Source organism: Ranitomeya imitator, chromosome 10, assembly GCF_032444005.1.
Source record: "Ranitomeya imitator isolate aRanImi1 chromosome 10, aRanImi1.pri, whole genome shotgun sequence".
Taxonomy (NCBI): Eukaryota; Metazoa; Chordata; class Amphibia; order Anura; family Dendrobatidae; genus Ranitomeya; species Ranitomeya imitator.
The window spans coordinates 136,561,949-136,582,886 of NC_091291.1; the positions used below are offsets into that span (position 1 = coordinate 136,561,949).

Below are 20,938 nucleotides of genomic sequence, written 5' to 3' on the forward strand. Positions count from 1 at the left end.
ATCAACTAATCTACCTCTTTAGCATGCACAAGCACTTTACTGACACTGTTTGATTAATATGGTGGACTCATTAATATGGCAGCCATTTGGGCAATTTTAGTTCAAATATCACTATATAGTTAGCAAGAACTGACATAGCGAATACACATAATCAACACCTATAATTTGCAAAAAGCAAAAGGGGTAGCTCCCAAGTGTCATAAAGTATAAGCCTACATAGAATCTGGAGCTCTTTACTCAGAGAGTAAATATGGTGAGACAGAATTTTATGAATAATCAAATTTTATTGACTCACACAAGTATAAAATAATTGGGTTACACAAACCCTGAATACAATACCAAGGACGAGTATAACTGGGGAAAGGGAACAAACAAAAGGTTGTGCACAGCAGGATAAATACATCACTCAGAGAGACACACCAAAAATCAGGCATAAATTATAAATAAACCTGATCAAGCCAAAAAGACCACTGGTTGTCTATGAGACCAAAAAACTGATAGATATCCTAAATAACTGTGGTCTGCTGATTGCACCATCTATGTAAGCATGCTAAAGTGCCGATAATAGTGCAAATCAGTGAAGGTGAGCCTTTTAATTTCTTACCCATGTAGGAGAGTGGTGTGATGCCCCAGGGTCCTGGTCATCACAGTGGCATTGCTTTCCTCACGGGGAGGGTGATGTCACGCTTGGAAGCGATGAAGGATACCTTTCACCAGGTAATCACGTACACACAACACGTTCATACTCCATGCCAGAAGGGAAAGCTTTAAACCTGGTTTAGGGTGAACTCCCCTATAAATACATCCTGTTCTGGAGGGAAAGGAGTCATTTAGTGCCAGACAGCAGACTGGAGCATTCTGTCAAAGGACAGAGATGAAGGCAGACAGACATAGAGTGTCAGAAGGTCTGAAGGGGCCGTGTAGCCAAAGTTGCTACAGCTCCTGGAGAAAGAGAACTGAGAAAGAACGGACAACTTGTGGAAAGTATGCAGGAGAGAGAAGGCACTGGAGAGTTACAACAGGGGAGCAATGCAGTGATTTGGCTACCTCCCTGGCTAGCGCAGATTCCGGTACCCGGAAGACCGAGGCCGTGCCGAACTCCAAGGGGCATAGCTGAAACCAGCAGGACAGCTGAACTTCAAGTTACTTGTCCACGTTTACACCCGGGAGGCACAGTGACACAGAGCCCGGGTCGTGATAGAGACCCTGTAAAAAGGCTCGAGTCACCTGTCTTATGAGTTTGTGTCCTAACCTATATGGGGGATAGAGAGGAACTGTGAGGACCTTATCAGAAGCCATAGGCAGTAAGGGACTAAAACACCATGGCGCTTTGAGGAAGGCTTTCATCTCCACCTGGTAAAGGGGACTCTGGATTCGCTTCCAAGTTGGCCGGACCCTGCCTGTACCTGTGATCTGGTGCCCTCGACTGCGGTTGCCTGAAGCTACAGTAAACCAGGTAAAGAGACTGCAAACCTGCGTCCTCGTTCTTTACTGCACCTCTCACCATCTTCACCTATACACCCGGAGCCCTGGGGACCTACTTCACCTGTGGAAAGATATACCATCTAGCTGCCATAACATAACCCCAGAGGACCCCTTTAAGCAGCGTCGGTCCCTACTGACTGAATACCACAGGTGGCATCAGGAACATAAACTTCAATTTCCCTTTCACATAGGGTGCCCAGGGCCATGGACTGGGACGCAGCCACGGTGACATCTCCTTTAAGTACCGGACCCGGTACCGAGTATCCCCATTATCACTATATGTATAAATTTGGCTGCCAAATATCACTGTCTGCCTCTGATTGATGTAAATATTACCATCATATTGATTGCACTATTAATTGTGTCCCACCAGAACATTTGAATTCCTTCTGTCATCTTTTGTTCATGTTTTTTACCCACTTATGTGTTACTCTGTTTTTGTGTTTTGTTTAAACACAAGTATCATGCTCTTGTCACAAAACTCCTGATTCGGTATTACTTAATATGTTGTTGGAGTGACAATAATTATCCACACATTTTATCAATAAATAAATAAAGACTATTTAGAAAGTTGCTTAGCTTTGCATTTTGAAAGCTAATGCATCCTTAAAAAAAAATCTTTGTGAAGGTGTACATAGGCTTTTAGTAAAAAAAATATATATATATATCATTGCTCTGGGACTTTATATTTTACAGTTATGATTTGTTGTTTGGATGATTAGTTCTCCTGATCATCACGCGCTGTCAGTCAATGTTGACAATAACTTAATTAAACAACAAACATTGTGCATTCTATAGACAAAGAAGTCATGAGAAATCAGATGATTACATGATGTGACTTCATCCATTTTTAATGTTTAGTGTCTGAGGCATTTTATGAACTATGCAAAAAAACATCTTGTATTTATTTTATGTATAAAGAGGTTCTTGTATTTACTGGGGTATTCGTGAACAATGCCGAGGTAGTGGAGTGGGGTCATGTGTTGTAGAAGGTTTCAACAATGAGTTGGTGATGTTCTTTTATTATTGTGGGTCATCCATGATTAGTGTTAAAACGACAAGGGAAAATTGTGGTTATTTGAGAAAAATTAAATACAAACATACATGGACCCTAATATGAAATGTGTAGAAACTACAACTTGTCCTACGAAGACATATTGAAGAATTGATAGAAAAAGAAAATTAAGTCAATAGCTCTATAGTGCTAAAAGTGAAATGTACTTAAAAGTAGTATGATTATTTTATTTTTGTATCTTTTTGTTTTATGTTGTTGTATTTTTTTTTATTTTTTTTTGCAGTACTGTAGGAATATACATCACTCCGTCTATAGAAGATGCGGTGCTTGAGTAGGGGTCCAGACCGTATATATATAGAGAGAGAAAAACTCGGCCCTCAATTGCGCAGTGAACAAGCAAAACGTTTTAACAAAAATCCAACATTTTTTAACGTTTTGTTCCCTATATCTGGACCTTCATACGGTATAGCGCTATACCACAGCGGCAGAGGTCACATTCCCGCTGCGCTACCACTCTGCAATTTGTCTCTTTACACAAACGGCAATCATTAACATTAAAAAAATTTGAATGCCATTAAAAATGTTCGTTCATTCACTGTAAAATTTAGTGCCGAGTTTTTCTCTAGATGCTTATTGCATACATTTTATATTCACATTTGTTTTTTTATTATATGAGGACTTCATGGTATACTGAGTGATTATATGTAAATCTATTTATTTACACCAAATGTTAATTTTATTCCATTGGAAAGTGGGAAGTTAAAGCATCTCACAATCAGTTCTTCACACCCTGCTGCATGGTCGATCATATTCTCTTTTTTGAGATGTCACTGGCACTGCAAATTGCCAAAAATGATTTCTGTCTTATCTGAAGGAGGCTCAGATCCTGATCCGGCTTCATAGTTTCCTTAGTGACCTATTAGGAAAATGTAAGTCATGGGTTGCTAAAGAGTAAAAAAAAACATTCTCCATGATCACCTGAACTTTCTTCATAAATTTATTCCTGCTGATTATATAAAGACCTCGAGCACCGGTGAAGGAGTCACCTCATCTGTGATACAAGATTACACGATGGTTTCCAGTCCCACTAAGTTCTATCTTGAAGACGGCTTTGATTCCAAACAATTTCTGGAACAATATTTTTCAGATAATCCTAAGACGAACTTGAGGGCTGATTTCTTGGAATTTCCTATGAAAAATCTTACAAAAACTTTCAGTGAGGGTATGTATCTTAACTTTTTTCTTGTACTGTTATTTGGTTTTAAAAAGTTGGAATAGGTTAATAAATATAAAATAAGACAAATATTTTTTTCTCTGTGAGATTGGATCAATCTCTATTTTAATCGTTTTCAACTGCTTCCCAAAAATGGCGATTTTCCTTTTTTTGTGTTTTGGTTTTTTCCTCCAATTCTTCCAAAAGCCATAAATTTGTAATTTTCCTCTCAAAATAGGCATAGGAAGGCTTCAGTTTTTTAGGAGGAGTTGTATTTTTTTAATGGACACCATACATTTTAACATGAGGGAAAAAATTGCAAAAAAGGGCAATTTGGCAATTGTTTTTACAATAAAATGACTTGACAACATGAGTTAGTGCAATATATATAATTTATTGTCGACAGTGGGATGGCTTTTATGCTATTTTTGATCAAAAACTGTATTGCTAAGAACTGATAGGGTATTCAGAGACCCCCACAGCTTATCTTTACATAAATATAAGGATTCTGATGTGACTTGTATTTCACCTCTCTTGTTGAATCCCTGTGGTCTTGCATGAGGCTACGTGACTAAAATTGTTGGCAAATGCTGTATTGCTCAGAAGGGAGGCTCATATGGGTGTTGGTGCTGGGAACAGTCAGACAAAAAAATGAATAACGATCGTTGTCTATATTAATTACATTAATTATCTACATTTCACATGAATAAAGATTTTAGATAATCAATAGTATGCACACATTAAGAATATGTACGTCCATTCTAAAAGGGTACATAACGGCAAACCTGTTCAAATAAACCTTTATGGCTTCTTATGCAGATACAACCTGTCTATGTGTGAATCCATCCTTGCTCGAGCAATCCTAATATTTGACATCCATCCAATGTACCTTATGGTCTATTTGAGACCAACCTAACAGAACTCTGTGTAATGTAAACGCTCTTTTGTTTTTTACTTATTTAGCTACAGCAGGGTTTTTGCTTATGTTGTTTTTTTGTAGGTTTTGTAGGCTTTATGGCCAATGTGAACATGCGTTTATGTGCTGCATGTATACCAACTTAAATCAAGCTCAATCTTTGTGTTTTTTCTTTGCATTTAAAAAATGTTGTTTGTGGTGCCATATTCTGAAACCCATAACATTTCACATTTTAAGTCAATGGGGCCTTGTTTCTTTGCGCCCTGAACTGATGTTTATATTGATACCATTTATGGGTAGCTACTATTTTGTTTTCTCCCTACATCCAAAAAGCTGCAATTCAAAAGTTTTAGTCACATGATTGATGTCCTCATACTGCCCCATAGCATGAAGAATACATGATTTCCAAAATATAATTTATTTATTCACTAGAACACATCACAAGTACCATACTGCCCCAAACACTGACATAGTATTCTCTCTAGCCATGAAGAGGTGGTGACTCCTAGATAAGCGCAGGGCACAAGGATGGTAAAGTTAGCGTCACCGTGCATGATCAGGGAAAAAGCAGAAACCAACATGCTGGCTGTGATTGCAGAGTTTGCTGTGTGATAACTGGTACCAGGTAGTTGGCTTATGACTCGCGACCACATTAAATCTTGAGTGTCACCACAAAGCTTTAACTTTTTCATACAACACAAGTATTTTAGAAATAGTAGAGCAAGTCTACCTTTCCGAAGAAGCCATCGTAAAACCATGTCACCCTTAACAATACATTGGTCATGAATAAGATGACAACAATTAATGTAACAAACAATGTAACAGCCTAAATATTATTAACACTAGGACAAATATTAGTTTTTATATCCAGAGTGGTACATGTTCAACACATGTTATTGTGCTCATCTGAAAAAAAAAATGATGTCCAAAGTTGTATGTTTTGAACTTCATTGTCTAATTGAAGTATTTAAAGGAAAGAGCTGCTGACAAAAGTTAATCCAGGCGGTAAATCTAAAATATTTCCATGAGCCTGAAGAAGGGGTAGGTTCTACTCCGTAATGCGCTGCAAGGAATTGGAAGCTTTTTAGACTTACTACCTGGATTAACCTTTGTCAGCGGTAGCGCCCGGGATCCACCACTTGGTCTACTTGGCACCAATACATAAACAGTGATGTATAATCCAATTATGGCTACTGCTCCAGAAACTGTACTCACACCAAATGGAGAGAGGACATAACAAGTAAAGGAGAGAGGAGTGCGATGGATCCATGGCGCTGCCACTGACAAAAATTAATCTAGGCGGTAAGTATAAATAAGTTCCATGAGCCTGAAGGAGTAAACTACACTTTGAAATACTCTGCAATAAATTGGAAGTTTTTTTTATACTTAAAGCCTAGATTAACCTTTCTCAGTGGCAGTGCCCAGGATGCACCGCACTCCTCCTTGACTTGTTATGTCCCCTCTCCATTTGTGAGTGCAGTCGCCTGAAACGTGTATAATTAGTGGATCAAGAATCACAATTTAAAAACATTCAGCTGTATATAGATGTTCAATTATTTGGATTTTTTTTTCTGCAGGTCAAATTAAAGGCGATATCTTGATTGACCTCAGTGTTGGTCCCATGGTTCATCATTTATTTTCAGCCTGTGATTATTTCAAACACATCATTATTCTGAAGGTCAGAGACAGGTGCATCATTGAGCTGAAAAGATGGGCAGACTCACAAACAGGAATGTTTGATTGGGGTCATGCTGAAAAACTTCATGCAGACACAGAAGGAAAAAGGTGAAGTATTTGTCCAAACATTGGTGGAATCTCATTGTCATTGTTGCTATTGTACAAGGGACATAGAGGAAATCCAGATTTATGAAATGCTTAGACAACACCTTTTTCCCACATCAATTGTGTATTTGTGTAATATTAGTCTGTTCAAAATCAATTTTCAGAAGTTAGAAAAAACCTTTTTATCCACTCCCATCAAAATTCATGGGTGCAGTAATTTAATAATTGGTGTTGGTTGGCAAATTAGGGCTCTGTTTTCATTGCATTTGGTTTATATATTGGAGATATAAAGCCAGAGTATCCCCCAATGTATACATCCAACATATACCTTTGACAAATACAACTGGCCAACCAGTGGCATAGGTTGCCGATTGACCACAATGTCTAAAGCACAGTGGGGTTTTTTAGGTGGCCCAATGCATATGAAAGTGAAGCTTGCTTTGCTATCTTATATAAGGAAAGAAAGGTATTCTTGGCTACTCTTTTGTCCTCTATGAGGTAAATTGGGCTCTATGGCTACATTAGGCATATAGACCTATAGGAGTTTTACCAGTGTAAATGATGAAACTGATCACTAGAAGAAGGTTTAAGTGTCTGTTCTTAAAATCTAAGTTGTGAGTTTTGGTTGGAGTCATGTCTTTTCTCTTCTACTGGAAGCCAAATATCTAGTGGACACCACTGAGCTCAAACCCATGTCGGGTGGCTGTTTATGGAGTAGGCTTAGGAGCTGAGTCCTCTACACACTTGGTGGTGTCAAGAGTCATGTGTATGTGTTACAGAAGGACAGAGAGAGAGAGAAAAGAGCGCTGCGGTAAATTTACCTGCCGGAGCGCAGGTCCTGAAGCATGTGACCACCGGGAAAGTGGACAGAGGCAGGGCCAGACGCCGAGTAGCAGTAGAGACTGGCAAAGCCAGAGAGTAGTCTTAATGTGCCGAGGTCAAGCCGGGAGCTCGATGAAGTGCCAAAAAGGTGTGACGTAAGCGTGGTCAAGATGTAGCAAAAAGTCGGGGAGCTGAAGATAGCGGTGCAGTACAAATGGGGGAGACAGGAGGGCAGTTGGAGTACAAAGCCGAAGATCAGAGCCAGAAACAGACAATAAGCATGGAGTCACAGGGCAAAACACAGGACGATCGGGCTAAACAGTATGCAAGCACATCAGGGGGTCAGACACACAGCCAAGACAGATGTATCACTGACAAGGATCCGCAGATAAAGGCGGGTAAATATAGCCCTCCCCAAACCAAAAGGAGGCTATACAAATTAACTCCAAGATGACAGAGAAGGAACCCTGTCCACAACCATGACAGTACCCCCTTTTAATGGGGGGCCACTGGACCTCCAGGCTTCTCAGGATGCCTTCATGAAAAGCCCAAATCAACCGATCGGCATGCACTGAACCAGTCGAGACCCATGACCGATCCTCCGGACCATACCCATTCCAGTGCACCAAATACTGCAGATTCTGGCAACCCCACAGAGAATCAGCGATGCGCCCCACCACATACTCCAGATGACCTTCCACCAACATAGGAGGAGTGACGGATGAGGAGTCCTCCTCGACCACTCCCAATGGTTTAAAAATGGACCTGTGAAAAATGTTGGATATTTTGAAGGAGTGGGGAAGCTGTAACCTGTAGGCCACCGGGTTGACAACCTCAACAATTTTAAATGGGTCAATGAACTTAAGACCCAGTCTGGCCGAGGGGACCTTAAGCTTAAATTGTGGGTGGATAACTACACCTTCTCGTCCACTCGGAACGCAGGACCTGACTCCCTCCTCTTGTCCAGAAAAAATTTATACCTTCCCTGGGCCTTGGTGATGTTTTGCTGAACCTCCATTCACAGGGCTTTTAAGCATTGTACAGTACCCTCCGCCTTCAGATAACCTGAATCCATGCAAGAAAACTCCCCAAAATGTGGGTTAAACCCATAGCTGTCCAGGAAGGGAGACATTCCCATGGACTGACTCACATGAACATTGAAAGCAAACTCGGGTAACCCATCACACCAGTCATCCTGCCTGAAAGATACCAAACATCTCAGAATTTGCTCCAAGGACTGATTAGTGTGTTCGGTTTGCCCATTAGACTCCGGATGACTGGCAGAGGAAAAAGACAGAGTGATTCCCAACTTCTTACAAAAAGCCCTCCAAAACTTGGCCACAAAGTGCACACCTTTGTCAGACACCACATTAGTAGGCACATCATGCAGATGAACCACATGCAGCACAAACAACCTAGCCAAGGTTTCAGCAGATGGTAAAGCGGGCAGTGGTACAAAATGAGCCTGTTTGGAAAATCTATCCACAACCACCCACACAACGGAGTTACCACTGGTTGAAGGGAGAATAGTGATAACATCCATGGACAAATGTGTTCATGGTCTATCCGGAATTGGTAAAGGGACCAAATCCCCGGCCAGCTGGCAATGAGAATTTTTAGAGCGGGCACAAACCCCACATGCAGACACAAATCTTTTAACATTCACAATCAAAGAGGGCCACCAGAAAACCCTAGCAACTGCCTCATGGGTAGCCAAAATCCCAGGATGAGCACTCAATACAGACTCGTGAAACTCCTGCAGGAGTCTAAGATGGAATTGTTCCGGTACAAACAATTTCCCCACAGGTGTATTATTAGGAGCCATGGCCTGGGCCTCAAAAATGTCTCTCTCCAAATCAGATGAGGTTTAGGCCACCACCACCCCGAGCTGAAGAATGGAGGATGGGGGTTCAGGAGGAGACACCGGATCAAAGCTTCGGGACAATGCATCTGCTTTAACATTCTTAGACCCAGGACGGAAGGTGATGGAAAACTGAAATCGGGGGAAAAAAGCGACCACCGGGCCTGTCAGGGGATCAATCTTTCTCAGACTCGATATAAGCTAAATTTTTGTGATCGGTGATCATGGTGACCGGATGAACAGCCCCCTCCAAAAAATGCCTCCATTCTTCAAAGGCCAACTTGACCGCCAGAAGTTCCCTATTACACACATCTTAATTTCTCGTAGCAGAAGAGAACTTTCTGGAAAAGAAGGCACAAGGTTTGAGGCTGGTCAGAGTAGCGGGACCCTGGGACAAAACTGCCCCCACTCCCACCTCAGTAGCGTCGACCTCCACGAGAAAAGGTCTAGATGGGTCTGGCTGGACCAACACTGCAGCAGAAAAAAACACTTTTTTAAAGTCAGAAAAGAATTTTTCACAGAAGTTGACCAATTCTTAACATCAGCCCCTTTGAGGGTGAGAACAGTCAGGGGCTTAACCACCTGCAAAAACTCTTAATAAACTTTCGATAGTAGTTTGAAAAGCCCCGAGAGCGGTGCAAACCCTTTAAATCATGAGGTTGAACCCAAACAGTAATAGCCTGGACTTTTTTCAGATCCATGCGAAATCCCTCACAAGAAATTATCAAACCCAAAAAAGACAATTCCTGTACAAAGAATAAACACTTCTCCAACTTAGCATACAAATGGCTTTCTCTAAAGGTACCGTCACACTGAACGATATCGCTAGCGATCCGTGACGTTGCAGCGTCCTGGCTAGCGATATCGTTTAGTTTGACACGCAGCAGCGATCAGGATCCTGCTGTGCCATCGTTGGTCGGCGCAGAAAGTCCAGAACTTTATTTCGTCGCTGGACCTCCCGCAGACATCGCTGAATCGGCGTGTGTGATGCCGATTCAGCGATGTCTTCACTGGTAACCAGGGTAAATATCGGGTTACTAAGCGCAGGGCCACGCTTAGTAACCCGATGTTTATCCTGGTTACCAGCGTCAACGTAAAAAAAACAAACACTACATACTTACATTCCGGTGTCTGTCCCCTGGCGCTGTGCTTCTCTGCACTGGCTGTGAGCGCCGGCCAGCTGGAAAGCAACAGCGGTGACGTCACCGCTCTGCTTTCTGGCTGGCCGGCGCTCACAGTGCAGAGGAAAGCAGAGCGCCGGAGGACAGACATCGGAATGTAAGTATGTAGTGTTTGTTTTTTTTACGTTTACGCTGGTAACCAGGGTAAACATCGGGTTACTAAGCGCAGCGCTGCCCTTAGTAACCCGATGTTTACCCTGGTTACCAGGGGACTTCGGGATCGTTGGTCACTGGAGAGCTGTCTGTGTGACAGCTCTCCAGCGACCAAACAGCGACGCTGCAGCGATCGACATCATTGTCGGTATCCCTGCAGCGTTGCTAAATGTGACGGTACCCTAAGTCTAAGAAGAACAGTTCGAAGATGGTTCAAGTGAGATTGACTATCAGGTGAGCACTGAGTACACCAAAATGTCATCAAGATGAATGACCACAAAATGCCCAATCAAATAAAAAAAATGACATTAATAAAATTTTGAAAGACAGCAGGAGCAATAGTCAGACCGAAGGGCATGACCAGGTTCTCAAACAGTCCTTCAGATGTTAGAAACGCTGTTTTCCACTCATCCCCTTCACAAACCCTTATCAGGTTATAGGTCTCCATTAATCAAGCTAGGAAAACCATTTGTCCCCCGAGAGGTGGTTACACAGATCCGGAATGAGGGGGAGTGGATACATGTTTCTCACGATAATCTTGTTGAGTTCCCGAAAGTCGAGGCACGGCTGCAAACCACCATCTTTTTTCTTACAGAAAAAAAACCCAGTGGCTACAGGCGAGACAGAAGGGCGAATATGCCCTTGGTGGAGACTCTCCCCAATATACACCTTCATGGATTGGTGCTCGGACCCTGACAGATTAAACAAACAAGCCTTGGGATGTTTAGCCCCTGGAACTAAGTCAATGGCACAAACAAAAGGTCTATGTGGTGGTAGCACCTCAGCCTTGCTTTTGGAAAACATGTCTTCGAAGTCTTTCTCTTTCAGGTACTCCGAATACCCTCCAGAACAACAGACAACATAGATACAGATTTTAAAGGGGTGGACAATGGCACATAATTGCAACACAGACTGGTACAATTGGACCCTCATTGGACAATTTCCCCAGACACCCAATCAGTATCGGGGATATGGCGTTGAAGCCAACGCTGTTAGGACTGGCGGAACGCACCAAGAGAGATGATATAGATGCGTTCGCAGTCCGGGGTCCACCGTGCAGGTGAAACCTGCTGCTAGGAAATGACAAACAATATGGCGGTATTCAAAAGTATACACGCGTGGGATAAACCTCACCCAGCGTGAAGAAAGCGATCCTGTTGCGTCACAGGACCGCGGTACCGCACATAGAGCGCGAGCAAGTGGTCAGCGAACTAAACCCCAACAGGGATTGTAGTCCGATTAGACCCTTGCTGGCACTACACCGCTACTGGGTGTGAAAGGAATAATATAATTAAGGCACCGAAGTGCGAACTGTGCCGTGCTGGCAGGCACCACTAAGCACCCAGACGTGGGTCAGGAAGCGCACACTGGCGCGTGGCACCGCACTGGCGGTCACCGCAGTAGACGCTGACACGTGTGTGACACGTTGAGTGATAAGTCGGGCGCTAGATAGCAGCCATACTCCATACGCAAACAGTCATTCAATAGGGTAGGGGTATTTAAAGAACGACTTGCACTCACAACAAACACACGTATTAAATTGTACACTAGCGCATGGCCGTGCGGTCATGCGCAGTTTATATAGTTGCAGGACAGGAAGCGGCCACAGAAACTTTGCCCTTCCAAGACCTGCCAAGAGGATCAATAGAATGCGCTGCAGAGTCTGAGCACATGACCCTCGATCTCCAACGGGAGATCTTGCCCTGGGCATGCTCAGTGTGCGCAGACAAGGACTTAGTCCCAGAAAAGTCCACTCGCTGCTGACCAGTATAGGCTTTACAGGCAGAAGCTGGAGAAGCAGCAGTAACTCTTCTCACCGAGTCAGACTGAGCGAAACGCTGGGATCGACGTCCCTGCTGAGCAGGCTCCACTGCGGCTGGAGGAGAATGGGAGACCGCAGCGGAGACAGATCGAGATTCCCCCTGTGCAGCAGAGGAAACTCGACTCCTAACATTACCCCCCCCTCCTTGGGCCTCGCTACGTTCGAAGGCAGCAATGAGCTGTGGGGCCCGAATGTTTTCAGCAGGCTCCCATGACCTGTTCTCTGGACCATAACCCTTCCAATACACCAGATAGAACTTTTTGCCGCGTACCACCTTACACCCCAAAATAGCGTTCACCTCGTAATCGTCCGTAGACGAACCCGATGTCCCGGCAGATGACTCGGAAAACCGGGACATGTATACGGGTTTCAAGAGGGACACATGAAAGGTGTCGGTGATACCCAAGCGTGGAGGAAGAGCCAGGCTGTAGACCACAGGATTAACCTGTTGGAGAACCTTGAAGGGACCCAAATAGCGAGGCGCAAACTTAGTGGACTCAACTCGCAGCCTGATGTTACGGGCGGAGAGCCACACTAAGTCGCCAGGAGCAAAGGTCAGAGCGGGGCGCCGATGAACATCGGCGGAGGACCTCATTCTCTCCTTGGAAGCCCGAATGGCATCCTGAGTGCGATCCCAAATGTCCCGTGCCTCCACAGCCCAGTCTGCCACCCTGGAATCGGCGGAAGACACGGGCATGGGCACAGGTACCCGCGGATGCTGACCATAGTTAAGGAGGAATGGGGTCTGTCCAGTGGAGTCAGCTACAGCATTGTTAAGAGCAAACTCCGCCCACGGTAGCAAAGATGCCCAGTCATCTTGTTTAGCAGAGACAAAATGTCGCAGATATGTGACCAAGGTCTGGTTGGCTCTCTCCACCAACCCATTCGTCTCGGGATGATATGCCGAAGAGAGATTCAACTCGATACTGAGAAGGCGACAAAGCTCTCTCCAGAACCGAGACGCAAACTGGGGACCCCGGTCACTGACAATTTTGTCTGGCATACCGTGAAGACGGAAGATGTGTTTAACAAACAATGCTGCCAAGGCCCGTGCAGAAGGTAGCCGGGGAAGCGGCACCAAATGCACCATTTTAGAAAAATGGTCGGTGATAACCCAAATGACAGTACAGCCACGTGACTTGGGCAAACCCACCACAAAGTCCATCCCGACCATCTCCCAGGGCCTGTCTGCCACCGGCAGAGGGTATAACAACCCAGCTGGCCGTTGACGGAGAGACTTATTTTTGGCACAAGAGACACATGCCCGAACGTAGTCTCCAACGTCACGAACCATATGTGGCCACCAATACATTCTCGCCAACAACTTAGATGTCCTCTTTGCCCCAAAGTGTCCACCCACTCTGGACGAATGAGCCCACGAGAGAACCTCCGGACGCAAATTGATGGGGACAAAAGTCTTGCCCGGAGGCACAGACTCAAGCGAAACCGGAGCTACGGTTCTCAGACTCTCTGAAGGGACAATGAGCCGAGGCTCGTCCTCCTCCTCCACAGTTGACACCAGGGAGCGAGAGAGAGCGTCAGCACGAATGTTCTTCTCCCCGGCGAGATAATGTAGAGTGAAGTGGAACCGGGAGAAAAACAAGGACCATCTGGCCTGACGAGAATTCAGCCGCTGGGCTGTCTGTAAATAGACCAAATTCTTGTGGTCCGTGAAGACTTGGAATGGGAACCGAGCACCCTCCAAGAGATGTCTCCATTCCGAAAAGGCCAACTTCATTGCCAGCAACTCCCTATCCCCGATGGAGTAATTTCTCTCCGCTGGTGAGAAGGTTTTTGAGAAGAAGAAGCATGGATGCTTCCGACCTTGAGCATCCTTTTGATAGAGGACTGCTCCTGCACCAACGGAAGAGGCATCCACCTCCATTAGGAATGGCTTATCCCCATCGGGACAATGTAAGATGGGAGCGCTAGCAAAGTGGGACTTAATAGAAGTGAAGGCCTTGGAGACCTCTTCCGACCACGATTTAGGATTCGCTCCCTTCTTGGTGAGGGATACCAAGGGAGCTACCAGGGTTGAGAAGTGGGGGATGAACTGACGATAGTAATTTATGAACCCCATAAAGCGCTGCACCGCTTTCAGAGAATGGGGTTCCTGCCAGTCCATCACTGCCTGTAGTTTGGCAGGATCCATAGCCAATCCCTGGGCCGAGATGATGTAGCCCAGGAAAGGTAAAGACTCCTGCTCAAACATACACTTCTCCAATTTGGCATAGAGGGAGTTTGCCCGTAGGAGGTCGAAGACTTTGCAAACATCTCTCCGGTGGGAGTCAATATCTGGAGAGTAGATAAGAATATCATCCAGATAGACTACGACCGAGGTGGAAAGCATATCCCGGAAGATATCGTTCACAAAGTCTTGGAAAACGGCTGGGGCATTACAGAGCCCGAAGGGCATCACCAGATATTCATAGTGCCCATCCCTGGTGTTAAAGGCCGTCTTCCATTCGTCCCCCTCACGGATGCGAATCAGGTTGTAAGCACCCCGCAAATCTAATTTAGTAAATACCCTTGCTCCCCGAAGTCTATCGAATAACTCAGATATCAAGGGCAAAGGATACTTATTCTTAACGGTGATGGCGTTAAGACCCCTGTAGTCTATGCATGGGCGCAATTCCCCATTCTTCTTCTGCACGAAGAAGAACCCTGCCCCAGCAGGTGACACTGACTTCCTAATGAATCCTCTTGCCAGATTTTCCTGGATGTACTGTGACATTGCCTCCGTCTCCGGGAGAGATAGCGGATAAACTCGACCCCGGGGAGGCTCAGCACCAGGCAAGAGATCAATAGGACAGTCATAGGGGCGATGAGGCGGAAGGACCTCCGCCGCCTTTTTGGAGAACACGTCTGCATAAGACCAATACTGCTTGGGGAGAGAGGATAGATCTGCGGGTACCTCAGTAGTAGCAACCTGAACGCACTCCCTCTGACACCTACCCCCACAAGATTCACCCCAACCCAGAATTCTGCCTGAGGACCACTCGATATGAGGAGAGTGGTACCGTAGCCAAGGTATTCCCAACAGGACCTCATCAATTCCCTCCGGAATGACGAGCAGAGAAATTATCTCCTGATGAGATGTCGACATGGACAGAGTAAAAGGGATGGTCTGGTGTGTTATCTGTGAGGGCAATGTCGACCCATTCACCACTCGCACCGTTACTGGTTGAGCAAGCATAACCAGGGGTATTGCGTGACGTTGGGCAAAGGCAGAAGACATAAAATTGCCCTCCGCCCCAGAATCCACGCAGAGCTCTACCGAGTGGGAGAATGAGCCAATAGTAATTGTCCCCTTAAAGGACAACTTAGAGGCAAACATCGCCATGTCTAGTGTACCTCCACCTACTACCACTAGACGCTGACGTTTCCTCGACCGCTGAGGACATCTGGTGGCTAGATGTCCTGACTGCTGGCAAACATGACAGACCCTGAGCGCACAAGCGGTCCGGGACTTAGATCCTGCTTGTGACACTTCCCTGGCCTCATGTGACTCAGGAACCAGGACCGGAAATTCCAGAGGTTTGGCGAAAGTAGGAGCCAGCCGAAACCTCTGCCTACACTGGGCTCGCTCTAACCTCCACTCGTTAAAACGGAGGTCAATTCGAGTGGAGACAGTTATTAACTCCTCCAGTGTGGCAGGAATCTCCCTAGTGGCCAGAGCGTCCTTTACGTGGTCAGCCAAGCCCCTCCAAAATATGGGGATAAGAGCTTTATCCGACCAATCCAGCTCAGATGCTAAGGTGCGGAATTGGACGGCAAAATGACTGACCAAGGACTCACCCTGAGTTAATGCCAGCAACTGGAGTGCAGTATCATGGGTGACTTGAGGTCCTAAAAAGACCTGTTTCAGAGCGCTCAGAAACAGCGGAGCACTCTGCACCACATGATCGCCACGCTCCCACAGCGGCGTAGCCCATTCCAACACCCTGTCTGACAATAGAGACAGAATAAATCCCACCTTAGCCCGCTCTGTGGGAAAACGTGTAGCCAGGAGCTCGAGGTGAATAGAGCACTGACTCACAAATCCCCTACAAAACTTGCTATCACCAGAAAATTTTTCTGGCAGCGGGAGGCGAGATAATGTCGGAACAGGGGTGGCAATGGACATAGTAGCTGCAGCCACGCTGGCAGCCTGTACAGCTACTGCAGTAACATCCACAGCTGAGGTCGCGCTCTCGAGAGCCGCCAACCTACCCTCCAGCTGCTGGATATGCCGCAGAGATTGCTGTTTGTCTGTTATCACTAGCCAGACCCTGGCGCTAGTGTAATGTTAGGACTGGCGGAACGCACCAAGAGAGATGATATAGATGCGTTCGCAGTCCGGGGTCCACCATGCAGGTGAAACCTGCTGCTAGGAAATGACAGACAATATGGCGGTATTCAAAAGTATACACGCGTGGGTTAAACCTCACCCAGCGTGAAGAAAGCGATCCTGTTGCGTCACAGGACCGCGGTACCGCACATAGAGCGCAAGCAAGTGGTCAGCGAACTAAACCCCAACAGGGATTGTAGTCCGATTAGACCCTTGCTGGCACTACACTGCTACTGGGTGTGAAAGGAATAATATAATTAAGGCACCGAAGTGCGAACTGTGCCGTGCTGGCAGGCACCACTAAGCACCCAGACGTGGGTCAGGAAGCGCACACTGGCGCGTGGCACCGCACTGGCGGTCACCGCAGTAGACGCTGACACGTGTGTGACACGTTGAGTGATAAGTCGGGCGCTAGATAGCAGCCATACTCCATACGCGAACAGTCATACAATAGGGTAGGGGTATTTAAAGAACGACTTGCACTCACAACAAACACACGTATTAAATTGTACACTAGCGCATGGCCGTGCGGTCATGCGCAGTTTATATAGTTGCAGGACAGGAAGCGGCCACAGAAACTTTGCCCTTCCAAGACCTGCCAAGAGGACCAATAGAATGCGCTACAGAGTCTGAGCACATGACCCTCGATCTCCAACGGGAGATCTTGCCCTGGGCATGCTCAGTGTGCGCAGACAAGGACTTAGTCCCAGAAAAGTTCACTCGCTGCTGACCAGTATAGGCTTTACAGGCAGAAGCTGGAGAAGCAGCAGTAACTCTTCTCACAGAGTCAGACTGAGCGAAACGCTGGGATCGACGTCCCTGCTGAGCAGGCTCCACTGCGGCTGGAGGAGAATGGGAGACCGCAGCGGAGACGGATCGAGATTCCCCCTGTGCAGCAGAGGAAACTCGACTCCTAACAAACGCATACCTAGAACCAGACATGCAGGCAAATTATTCAAGACAAAAGAGCTTATGTTTTCCACATTATTATTATTATACATTTTTATAGCGCCATTTATTCCATGGCGCTTTACATGTGAATACGGGGCAAATATAGACAAATACATTAAACATGAGCAGATAACAAGGCACACGAGTACATAAGGAGGGAGGACCCTGCCCGCGAGGGCTCACAGTCTGCAGGGGATGGGTGATGAAACACTAGGAGAGGGAAGAGCTGGCTGTGCGGCTGTTCAGTAGGTTGAGGATCACTGGAGGCTGTAGGCTTGTCGGAAGAGATGAGTCTTCAGGTTCTTTTTGAAGGTTTCTATGGTAGGCGCAAGTCTGATGTGTTGGGGTAGAGAGTTCCAGAGTATGGGGGAAGCACGGGAGAAGTCTTGGATGCGGTTATGGGAAGAAGAGATGAGAGGGGAGTAGAGAAGGAGGTCTTGGGAGGATCGGAGGTCGCGTGTAGGTAGGTACCGGGAGACCATGTCACAGATGTATGGAGGAGACAGGTTGTGGATGGCTTTGTATGTCAGTGTGAGGGTTTTGAACTGGAGTCTCTGGGCGATAGGAAGCCAGTGAAGGGCTTGACACAGGGGAGAGGCTGGGGAATAGCGGGGGGACAGGTGGATTAGTCGGGCAGCAGAGTGTAGGATGGATTGGAGTGGTGCCAGAGTGCTAGAGGGGAGTCCAGAGAGTAGGAGGTTGCAGTAGTCGAGGCGGGAGATGATAAGGGCATGCACTAGCGTTTTTGCAGTGTTGCGGTCAAGGAAAGCACGGATCCGGGAAATATTTTTGAGTTTGAACATGAGCAGAACCCACTCTTAGTGAAAAAACCTCAGACACAAAACAGATTCCCTCTCAGGTAAGAGGAGAGGATTCAATAGCCACCACCTTGACGGGGGATTCAAGCCTAACTGTCCCTATCTTATAAAAAGTCACAACACGAGAGTCAATTAAATTGATGGTCGATGAAGTGCTAAAAGGATGAGACGTAAGCATGGTCGAGACGTACCAAAAAGGTCGAAGAGCCGATGATAGCAGTGCAGTACAAACGGGGCAGACAGGAGGGAAGTTGGTGTTAAACGCCGAAGGTCAGAGCCAGAAACAGACAATAAGCATGAAGTCACAAGGCAAAGCACAGAACGAGAAAACAAGAAGGAACCTGGTCCACAACCATGACAGGTGGATTATGGCTGTTACACATCTAACATCTGCCACTAACAGCAGCAATTGGAGCTACACTAATATCTTATTACTGCTGTTAATCCTTGAAAGCTGTAACAGTTACATTTAAAGTAGTCCACAGGGATCACTGATCCATGTTCCCACAGGGCTCTGTCATGGGATCATGGGTCAGTGACTTACCATAGCAGTTGAGGCACTGCTGAAGACCCCATGGCTATGGTTTTGGTACTCCAGCCACAAGCTGAGTTCATAGGGGTCTGTGGTTTTAGTAGGCTCTAGCCCCCTAAGGAGACTGGAATAAAAAGTTTAAAGACATAAAAAATAAAAAGTACTGTATTTTCCAGCGTATAAGGCGACTGGGCGTATAAGACGACCCCCAACTTTTCTAGTTAAAATTTAAAATCTTCTCAAAAGTCAGGGGTTGTCTTATATGCCGGGTGTCGTCTTATAGGGTGGGTGCGGAGCAATCTGCGGTCGAAGTATATAGTGGGGAGGAGTGGTACCGATGATGAGGTGAGGGAGCGCCTCACCAGGAAGGTGTAAGTGAAGCAAACTGTCAGCGTCTGGGATGCCAGGGGTATGCAAAAAAGAGAAAGAGCGGTGCTGTGCCTAGAAAAACACTCCTCTTTCACTAATCTGGCTCACCCTTGTATCCTATTATCTCCTTCTCTGCCTCACTTACACCTTCCCAGTGAGGTGCCCCTCTCCTGGTCATTGGGGTCGCTCCCCCCACAATATGCGGCGACCGCAGATTACTCCGCACCTGCCCTATAAGATGACACCTGGCGTATAAGACGATACCCGACTTTTGAGAAGATTTTCAAGGGTTAAAAAGTAGTCTTATACGCCAGAAAATACAGTACATAAAAATTGAAATCACTTTTCACTCTTCCCCCTTTAAATTTAAAAAATCATAAATATATATAAAAATAGACTTAATGCCCCTGTGTTAATAAAAGTCCTATATTAAAAATATAACATTATTCAAAGATAAAAGCTGCAAAAAGAAAAAAATAATTTCAGAATTGCTGTTTTTTTTAGTTAAGAAAAAATGTAAAAATATTTTCAAAGCTTACAAAAAGTTTAAATAATGCCTTTTCAAAATTAAAAAAAATAATTCAAAATAAAAAAGTAGTAGATTTGGTATAACCACATATATAAAACTGCATTTTATTAAATATATAAAAGCATAATAATTCAGAAACTTTTTAAAAAAATGTTTAAAAACTATTTAACCCAGACTGGAAGCTAAGTTCAGGAAAAATTATTATTAAAAGCAATCAAAGCATTGCATCTTCCCCAACATTGTACCAATAAAAGCGTCAGCTTTCCATGAAAAACAGCAAGCTTTCACTCACTTTACGAGTCTTAGAAAATGATGACAAAAACACATTTTTCTTACTGTAGCTTATGTTTTCCTATTTCTTTCAGTGAAAATTTTCAGAAGAAAGAAGAAAAAGTGAGATCAGCAGCTCAACATGTTATGAAATTTGATCTTGAGAAAGAAAACATAATAGAACCGATGGTCCTGCCTAAAGCAGATGCTATCATCAGTGCTTTGCTCCTGGATATGATCAGCAAAGAAAAAGAAGATTACGTCAAATATCTCAGGAGGTTCTCAAAGTTGCTGAAACCTGGAGGACACTTTATATTAATTGGTGATTTAGAAACGACATATTACACAGTAGGGAAAGACAAACTCCATGCTATGAATTATGATGAGGATTTTGTAAGGAAAGGCCTAGATGAAGCAGGTTTTGTTATTGACCGTTGTGAAGTTAAGGAAAGAGCAGCTGTGAGTGACCTTACTGACTATAAGCACGTCATGTTCATCGTAGCTCACAAAAAAATGTAGATTGAAGTAGAAACATATCTCTCTTGTCATATCTATCTTCATTTCCAGAGTTTCTTGGTAAAGCTTTAAACGGGGCTTCATCTATGATCGATCATTATTTGCCTATAAGTTTTAGAGAAAATCAAGTTAAATGACTATTCTCAAGTTGTCTCTTGAGTAGCTCAGAACTATGTGGCTTTTTACTTCCTAGTTGCTTGTTGGGTGGATACTCCTCCATGAAAGAAAGTTCTGTCCTGCTACAACACATTAATGGTCTCACTGATTATTCTGAGTCTACACTGTTATCACAGTATTTATATACAAAGAGAGCGGGGCCTTTGAACAAGCAGATGAGAAGAGAACTGCTCTGTAAGGCTCCTTTCACACTTCC

At 45.1% G+C, this 20,938-nt stretch overlaps 1 protein-coding gene across 1 annotated transcript; it reads left to right on the forward strand.

Moving 5' to 3' along the window:
• The first annotated feature begins 3,524 nt into the window (after positions 1-3,524).
• LOC138651097 (nicotinamide N-methyltransferase-like) lies at positions 3,525-20,814 on the forward strand. The gene is made up of 3 exons (XM_069741083.1): positions 3,525-3,722; positions 6,207-6,414; positions 20,145-20,814. Exons 1-3 carry the CDS (start codon positions 3,572-3,574, stop codon positions 20,566-20,568), a joined length of 783 nt encoding a protein of 260 aa, XP_069597184.1. The 5' UTR covers positions 3,525-3,571; the 3' UTR covers positions 20,569-20,814.
• Positions 20,815-20,938: the final 124 nt, after the last annotated feature.

What these genes read in the sequence shown, in the direction of transcription:
- LOC138651097 (XM_069741083.1), top strand. Translation starts at nt 3,572, where the DNA reads ATGGTTTCCAGTCCCACTAAGTTCTATCTTGAAGACGGCTTTGATTCC. An exon ending in TACAAAAACTTTCAGTGAGG is followed by an intron (nt 3,723 to 6,206) that starts GTATGTATCTTA and finishes TTTTTTCTGCAG; the next exon opens with GTCAAATTAAAGGCGATATC. An exon ending in GCAGACACAGAAGGAAAAAG is followed by an intron (nt 6,415 to 20,144) that starts GTGAAGTATTTG and finishes TATTTCTTTCAG; the next exon opens with TGAAAATTTTCAGAAGAAAG.